The sequence below is a fragment of the Panicum virgatum genome, chromosome 9N (genome assembly GCF_016808335.1).
Source record: "Panicum virgatum strain AP13 chromosome 9N, P.virgatum_v5, whole genome shotgun sequence".
Taxonomy (NCBI): Eukaryota; Viridiplantae; Streptophyta; class Magnoliopsida; order Poales; family Poaceae; genus Panicum; species Panicum virgatum.
This window is the reverse complement of record NC_053153.1, coordinates 38,998,314-39,006,885: the sequence shown is the minus strand read 5'-3', so window position 1 is coordinate 39,006,885 and position 8,572 is coordinate 38,998,314. Positions and strand designations below refer to the sequence as shown.

The 8,572-nt window shown below is 55.4% G+C and overlaps 1 protein-coding gene across 1 annotated transcript; it reads right to left on the bottom strand.

The window, feature by feature from the left end:
* Positions 1-6,009: 6,009 nt before the first annotated feature.
* Positions 6,010-6,816, bottom strand: LOC120689003. Its single transcript, XM_039971356.1, has 2 exons — positions 6,466-6,816; positions 6,010-6,264 (listed from the first exon to the last, which is right to left on the bottom strand). The coding sequence occupies exons 1-2, from the start codon at positions 6,814-6,816 to the stop codon at positions 6,010-6,012; spliced, it is 606 nt and encodes a 201-aa protein (XP_039827290.1).
* Between the last annotated feature and the right edge of the window lie 1,756 nt (positions 6,817-8,572).

Below are 8,572 nucleotides of genomic sequence, written 5' to 3'. Positions count from 1 at the left end.
CGTCCGGCAGCTCCTACCGGACAGCAGGCTCAGGGACCTCCTCGCACCTGCTTTCACTGCGGCCAGCTGGGGCACTACGCCAACGCTTGCCCCCGGAAGGCCCAGGCGGGACAGCAGGGGCGCCCAGCTCAGCCCAGGGCGCCACTTCAGGGCAGGGTGAACCACGTGACGGCCGAGTCAGCGGCCGAGGCTCCCAACGTGGTTATTGGTACGTTCATGGTTAATTCATATCCAGCTATAGTGCTTTTTGATACTGGTGCTACGCATTCCTTCATTACTCAGTCTTTTGTCGAGCATCATGGTATTCATACTAGCACATTAAAGAGGTGCCTGTTAGTATCTTCACCGGGAGGACAGTTGAGGTCTCACACTTACTACCCGAGAGTCAGTGTTTCCTTGAGGGGAGTAGAGTTCTGTACTGATCTGATGGTGCTAGACACCAAGGGCATTGATGTCATTCTGGGAATGGAGACTCTGGCCAAGTGGGGAGTTCGGATAGATTGTGCTCAGAGGACAGTCTTGCTATCAGCTTCCAGTGGCCAAGAGGTGGTTATCAGTGCAGTAGAGCCTTCGGGATTTCTTCATCAGATGGAGGCTAGACCCACGGACGGTATTCGCGTGGTGTCTGAATTCCCGGATGTCTTTCCGGATGATCTGCCAGGTATGCCGCCTGAACGCGCCATTGAGTTTTGTATTGATCTCTTGCCTGGCACAGCTCCTATTGCAAAGCGGCCCTACCGTATGGCACCTATAGAGCATGAAGAAGTTAAGAAGACTATTGATGAGTTGCTAGCCAAGGGCTATATCCGTCGCAGCTTCTCTCCTTGGGCTTTTCCATTATTGCTGGTAGATAAGAAGGATGGCTCGAAGAGGATGTGTGTGGATTATCGGGAGCTGAATGCAGTTACTATCAAGAACAAGCATCCACTGCCCCGTATTGAGGATCTCTTTGATTTGCTTCGAGGTGCTCGTATATTCTCGAAGATTGATCTTCGTTCGGGCTATTTTCAGCTGAGGATCCGTCCTGGGGATATTCCGAAGATGGCATTCACCTACAAGTACGGGCTATATGAGTATACAGTCATGTCCTTCGGCCTGACTAATGCCCCGGCTTTCTTCATGCATCTGATGAACATGGTCTTCATGGATTATCTGGATGTCTTTGTGGTGATTTTCATCATTTAGGTGTTCGTCTCCCAGTCGACGTCCCTGTGGCGCCCTGCTTCAGCTTTGGAGAGCTTTATCGTATTTTTGTACTTCGCTTCCGCTGTATCAGACATTTTTGTCATTATTGTAATAAATAACATTCGTATTTCGATTTATTATGTCTTATTCGTGATATGTGCTATGATATACTGTTCATTCTGTTGTATATACATGTGACTTGATCCTGGCACGTATATGATTGCTCGGTTTATGTTCTTTTATAAACCTGGTGTTACATCATCGATGTGCTATAGCATTTGGTGAAGAAGGGGCTGACGGCGGCCGCCGTCATCGCGAATTTCCATCGGCAGAGGGTGATTCCCCTCATGGAGAGGAGGTTGCCGATCTTCAACCTTACCCCTAAGGCCGCGGTCGAGGGCTCGGGGATGTCGAGCGAGCTGCTCTCCCTTGATGCTGCGGCCCAGTGGGAGAGAAGCACGGTGGCGCGGTTCCCCTCCGACGCCGAGGATCTCTGGAAGATCAAGATGGACCCCGAGAAGGGGTACATCAGTTTGGTAAGCCCGGATTTCGATTGTCGTTGATCTTGCATCATTTCTTCCCCTACTTCTTGTTTGTGATCCCGGTCGTGCTTGCAGGGATTAAGCCGCAAAGGCTATGTCTCGAAGCAAACCGCCTGCACGCAGAAACGGTGAAGAAGAGGAAGGACAAGGCGAAGGAGACCGCCACCAGGAAGAGAGAGAGGAAGGAGAACCACGACAAGGCGTGCGCCAGAGCGCGGAGGGAGGGCCTCCCGTTGCCGCCCACGCCTGAATCCACCGAGGAGGAGGATTCCTTGATTGGCGGGGTCGATTTCTCAGAGTCGGATGACTTCGAGGTGGTGACGGGCGCGAGTCACCTGCCGGCCCAGCGAGGGCCGGCGCCGAGGCATCGTCGATGACGTTGGGCGAGAGGAGGCTCACGCCAGCAACACTTGTAGTAACGCCCGTAGCGAGGGTGGAGCGGAGGTCGCCCACGCTGTCGGCTGGGAAGAGGTAGCCCGCGCCCGCGGCGGGTAGGGATTCACCCACGTCGGCGACGGGGCAAGGGTGGCCCACACCTTTCGGCAGGGCAGAGGTTGCCCTCACCGGCGACGGGCAGGCGGAGACCCGCGTTCGTGGCATTGACGGGTGGTGGGCCGTCCGCGATAAGCGCGGAAATGCACGGGCGGATGGGCCCGAGGGTTCAGGCCGGCCCAAGGGTGATGCCCTCTGGCTAGCTCGTCCGGAGGCGTCAGCGTGCCGCGAGCCCAGAGGAGCAGCACGGGCAAGCGTAGCCTGAGCTCCCTGTCAGAGTAAGAGATCCCGATTTTGTACATGTTCGTTGGATTTCGTGGCCCCTGCTGATCTTGGCATATTTCTCCCCCTTTGTCCAGCCACAGGGCCACCACCAAGGATCCGGTCTGGCTTGCGCCGACCAAGGCCCTCAATATCGGGGCGAGTGCGACGCCACATTTGGCACCGCAGCCCCCGACCGGAGGGGACCAGACCTTAGAGGCAGCGGCCGGAAAGCTCCGAGAGGCGATGGCTCGAGGGGCCCAGTTGACCCAGCAGACCCAAGTGCAGGAGGGCGGGAATGACACGGGTCAGAGCGGCGCTGCGGCGGCTCGGGCCGACGTCGAGGAGGAGGCCGGCTGGGGCGGTGCGGGGAACGCCGCTCGATCGGATGTCGAAGTCAAGCCTGGCCGTGGCGATGCAGATAATGCTGCTTGGCCGGAAACCGGGGACGATGCCGGCCGAGGCAACACGGAGGATGCTGCCCGGCCGGGAATAGGAGGAGGAGAGACCGGCAGGGATGCCCCGGAGCACCCCGCCAGCCGGGAAGAGGGGGAGACCCTCGCCCTCGGGCCCCCAAGGGCTGGGGTCGAGGGCGTGGCAGCGGCGATGGCGCCAGCGGCGTCAATGGTGGAAGAGGCCCTCATCCCAGAGTTCGGGGGCGCTGGGGGCGAGGGTGCCGCTGCAGAGGTACCGGTGGTGGAATTGCCGCTGAGTGAGGAGTACGGGGATTCGAAGGATATCAACCCGGCCGCCGTGGCTAGCGCTGCCGCCCGGATCGCCAAATTCGTCTCGGCCTCCGAGGGTGTCTTCGGCGTGGGGACGTCCGAGGGGCCCGGTCATGGGGCCGACTATGCGATTGTTCAGTCCAGGGTCCCCTCAGATTTTGCCCACACCGAGCGGGAAGAAGGTGGTGCCTGGCGAGCACATATGGCCATTGGGGCCCAAATCGAGGAGAACCTCTCCCGGGCTCTGAATCTTTTTTCGCAAGCGAACCTCAATGTCTGCAGCGTGAGTGTCCTGTTTGCCCATTTGTGGTTTAATGAGTATAATTTCCACTCATGTTTCCTCGTTTGCAGCAGCTGATGTCCATGTCGCGGGACAAGAGTAACAGGCTGATGCGGTTGTACTCCAGGGTGCACTGGCTTGATTGATACAACGCCACCCTGGTCGCGCAATTGAACTAGGCCAACGCCCGGGCCGACTAGGTGACACCCTTGGAGGCGCGGATCCGCGGGCTGGAACGCGAGCTGGCCCGAGCCAACAGCGAGCGCGATGCGCTGCGTGCCGCGGCCGAGGCACATGACGCCGAGCTGTGGCAAGCTGGAACGGTGCTTGAGTAGAAGAATAAAGCACTCAAGGTGAAGGTGACCGAACTCTAGGGTGCGGAGGCCAAGCTCAAGCGCAAGGAGGTTGAGCTCCAGCGCAAGAAAGCGGCCATCACCACGCTCACCATCACCCTCAGTGTGAAGGACGTCGCCCTCGAGGCACGGGAGGTAGCCATCCGGGAAATAGAGACTGCCCTCAAGGAGAAGGAGACCTCCTTGTCCGCATCCTAGGAGCGGGTGGACGCCATGCAGGCTGAGCTGGAGGAGGCGTGGGTGTGTATCAAAGGTGAATATATGACATTTTTGCTTAAGTTGATTCTTGGTTTGCAGAGACTTATCTTTGTTTCCTCATTCAGAGCTAATGAAAGCGGTGGCGAATTAGACCGCGGCAAAGGAAGCCGTCCAGATCATGCTCACAGCAACGCAGGCTGAACATGCAGACCTGGAGTAGACCACTGTGGCCGTGTGCCAGGAACTCGAGGGGGAGGGAGCCTCATCCGGTAGCTCGGTGGCCAGCTGCCTACGATCGCTGGGCGGTCGGGTAGCCGAGCGCATCCATAGCGCCTTCCACCTCGGTGTTCAACAGACCCTCGCCATGGCCTCGACGCACTACGACATGGACCTCAAGCGGGTGTCGTCGGGGTACGTCGTAGCGCCCGGCGTCGACGGGGATGCCGCAGCGGCTGCTATGGATGAGGCCGACGCCGCCGTCGAGGGCTTCGCCGCCGCCTTGTCCAAAAAACTTGAGGGCGACCTCCCCCCCTTATCCGAAGATGACGCTACTGAAGATCTGCAGGGGGAAGAAGGCAACCTGTAGAGACCTTGGACCGTGGAGCCCATGTAATTAGGTCAGTACTTTGTTTTAGCTATGCCTCAGTGCAAGAAGGCTGATTGATATGTATTGACGGTGTGGCCACTCGAGGCCTTGTGCGTTTGAGCCCTTGTTTTTTTTACTTTATTTTCGTGTTCTCGTATGCATCTCAAATAGGTCTTAGCAAGGAAGTTTGCATTCATAAGCAACTTAGGCGTAGGGAGGTGAGTGGGGATGCCATATCCTGGAGGCGTAGCTGGTCCCACAGCTCGGCCGATCCCGTTCCACAGTCGTTTATGCCTTGCGTCGGCCTTTCTGAGTATACGAGAAACTTAGGTACGGAAATTTTACGAAAAAACATTGGCGATTTTGGTGATGTTCGGGGGTTCCCCCCTTAGTAGCCCCCGAGGGAGGCTTGGCTTTGGCGAGGGTAAAGCCGAGCCTACCTTAGTGTTTGTGCGCATCCGAGACCCCGAGGGTTCGGAAGATTCCCAAAAAATAAATAAGTAAAGCATACTCTTTATTGCTTCGGGAAACTTTAAGTACAAGTACAAACTATGTACAATAGCTTAGAATTTCAAGGATAGAAGCGACGTAGCTGCTGAATGTTCCAAGCATTGGTGAAGATTTTGCCCTTTTCATTAGCTAGCTTCTACGTGCCGGGCTTGAGCACTTCAGCGATGATGTATGGGCCTTCCCATGGCGGTGAGAGCTAGTGGTGCCCCCTGTTGTCCTGTCGAAGCCTCAGCACCAAGTCTCCTTTGTTGAAGTCTCGGCGCCGAATTCTCTGCGCTTGGTATCTTCGTAGGGATTGCTGATAACGTGCTGAGTGTAAAAGCGCGATGTCTCAAGCCTCGTCCACTTAGTCTAGCAAGTCCTCACAGGCTTGCTGGTTCTGCTACTCTTGGTAAGCTTTGAGCCTTGGCGATCCGTACTACAGGTCTGTGGGGAGGATAGCCTCGGCAACATAGATGAGGAAGAACAGAGTGAAGCCCGTGGCACTGCTTGGGGTCGTTCGCAGGCTCTAGATAATCGAGGGTAGCTCTGTGAGCCACCTTCGGCCAAACTTGTTCAGCTTGTTGAAGATCCTTGACTTGAGGTCTTGCAGTATCATGCCATTGGCGCGCTCTACTTGGCCATTTGTCTGTGGGTGCGCCACTGCTGACCAATCCACATGTATGTGGTAGTCGTCGCAGAACGACAATAATTTCTTGCCTGTGAACTGAGTACCGTTATCGGTGATAATCGAGTTTGGAACTCCAAACTTGAAGACTATGTCGGTGAAGAACAGAATGACCTGCTCGGACTTGATCTTGCCGATGGGTCGAGCCTCGATCCACTTGGAGAACTTGTTGATCGCTACCAACAAGTGGGTGAAGCCCCCGGGAGCCTTCTACAGTGGCCCAACGAGGTCCAGTCCCCAAACGATGAACGGCCATGTGATGGGGATGGTCTGCAGAGCATGAGCCGTGAGGTGTGTCTTCCAAGCGTAAAACTGGCAGCCCTCGCAGGTCCGCACGACATCGGTGGAGTCGGCAACCGCGGTGGGCCAGTAAAAGCCCTGCCGAAATGCATTGCCCACGAGGGTGCGCGGTGCAGCGTGGTGACCGCAGATGCTAGCGTGGATGTCTCGGATCAGCTCCTTGCCCTTGGGGATCGGGATGCATCATTGCAGAATGCCCGAGGGACTGCGCTTGTATAGCTCATCGTCGATCAAGACGAAGGACTTAGCCTGCCTGGCGACGCACCGCGCCTGAGCGCGGTCCGAGGGTAGGACCCCCAGGATCATCCAGTCGAGGTACTGGGTGCACCAGTCTCGCGGAGGCAGGGCCTCGTCAATCTCCATTGCCTCAGCCTCGTCCACCGAGGATGTCTCGATGTCAGTGTCCATGGTCTCGGGCTCCTCCGTCGAGGGGTCTTTGGCTGATGTCTCCACGATCGCAGCCCCCGAGTGTTTGGGCGCCACTCCAGTGGCTTCCGTAGGGTTCTTAAAGTCGACGGATGGCTTGGTGAGGTCGCGGATGAAGACATTCGGGGGAATGGTTGTCCGGCCAGATGTGATATTGGCCAGTTCGTTCGCTTCCTCGTGGTACTTGCGCGTGATGTGGTTAAGCTTGAGCCCGTCGAACTTGTCCTCGAGGCGACACACTGCATTGCAGTACGCCTTCATCTTCTCATTGTGGTAGTTGGCCTCCTTCATCACCTGATCGATGATGAGTTGGGAGTCTCCCCGAACGTCGAGGCGCTTGATGCCGAGCTCGATGGCGATGCGGAGGCCACTAAGGAGGGCCTCGTACTCAGCCATGTTGTTGGATGCCAGGAAGTGCAAGCATACCACGTAGTGCATGTGCTCTCCGAGGGGTGAGACAATAAGAAGGCCCACGCCTGTGCCAGTCTTCATCACCGACCTATCGAAGTACATGAGCCAGCATTCCACTTAAATCTGGGGTGGGGGCAGCTGAGTGTCGGTCCACTCGGCAATGAAGTCTGCCAAGATCTGGGATTTGACTGCCTTGCGAGGGGCATAGGTGAGAGTCTCTCCCATCAGCTCCATTGACCACTTGGCTATCCTACCCGAGACCTCCAAGTTGTGGACTATCTCCCCGAGGAGGAAAGACGAGACCACAGTTACGGGATGAGCCTCGAAGTAGTGGCGCAGCTTGCGCCGAGCCAAAATTACTACGTAGAGCAGCTTCTGGATCTGTGGATACCGTGTCTTGGTTTTGGATAGTACTTCACTGATGAAGTACACCGGCCTTTGGACGGGCAAGGCATGCCCCTCTTGTCGTTCCACAATAATGGCCGCGCTGACGACCTGAGTCGTGGCTGCCACGTATAGGTAGAGGGGCTCGCTGTCCATCGGTGGTGTTAGGATTGGAGCACTTGTGAGCGATGCCTTGAGTTTGTCAAGGGCCTGCTGGGCCTCGGGGGTCCATGAAAAGCGTTCGGATTTCCTTAGGAGCCAATACAGAGGCAAGCCTTTCTAACTGTAACACCCGGTTTATAAAAGGACATAAACCGAGCAATCATATACGTGCCAGGATCAAGTCACACGTATATACAACAGAATGAACAGTATATCATAGCACATATCACGTAAAAAGATATAATAAAGCGAATACGAATGTTATTTATTACAATAATGACATAAATGTCTGATACAGCGGAAGCGAAGTACAAAATACGATAAAGCTCTCCGAAGCTGAAGCAGGGCGCCACAGGGACGTCGACTGGGAGACGAACACCTAAAAGTCCTCGTAGTCCTGGTAGCGCTGGACGAACTCCCTCGTGTCGGCAGGAACTGAGCAGCAGTAGCGTAGCCAAGAGGAAAAAGTAGAGAAGAGGCAAGGGTGAGTACACAACTTGTACTCAACAGGTATAACACAAACTATGAGGCTCTAAGGTTGGCTGACTCAACTGCATTAGCTTTTAAGTGTTGGCAAGATTTTATTAAAGCTATTTACTACGAGTTGATGAATTACCATTGACCCGGTTACATAGTAATTAATCAGGATTAAACATGTTACTATTGAGAACCAAACCAAAACCAAGCCACCAAGGTAACCCCGAGAAGCACCTCCCTCGTCGGAAGGAGATAACTCCACTAATCAAAAGGAGGATCTGGGCCGCTCATAACCATGAGCACGGCTAGTATACCAGTTTTACACTCTGCAGAGGTTGCACATCTTTACCCACAAGTCGTGAGCTATGCCAGGGGTTCATCACACTTCCTTAGGTGAGATGACTAGCGACTCACTACGAGGCCGTTACAAAGAATCTCGTTGGTAAGGCGTAACCGCGAGAGTTAGGTCAGCGACGATGGGGCCCACCTCACGGGGGTACAAGCACAGGTACGCAAACCAAGCACAGACCAGCCGGAGGAGCAGGGACCATTGAAGCTTGCTACTCTTGCCCCGCAGGTAAGTTACTCCAAACCAAAAAGACCTAATTAGTAA

Excerpts from the sequence above, each read along its gene's own strand:
- LOC120689003 (XM_039971356.1), bottom strand. The coding sequence starts at position 6,816 with ATGAAGGAGGCCAACTACCACAATGAGAAGATGAAGGCGTACTGCAAT. Across the intron at positions 6,265-6,465 it reads CCTCGGTGGACGAGGCTGAG|GGCAAGGAGCTGATCCGAGA; the intron begins GCAATGGAGATT and ends CCGATCCCCAAG.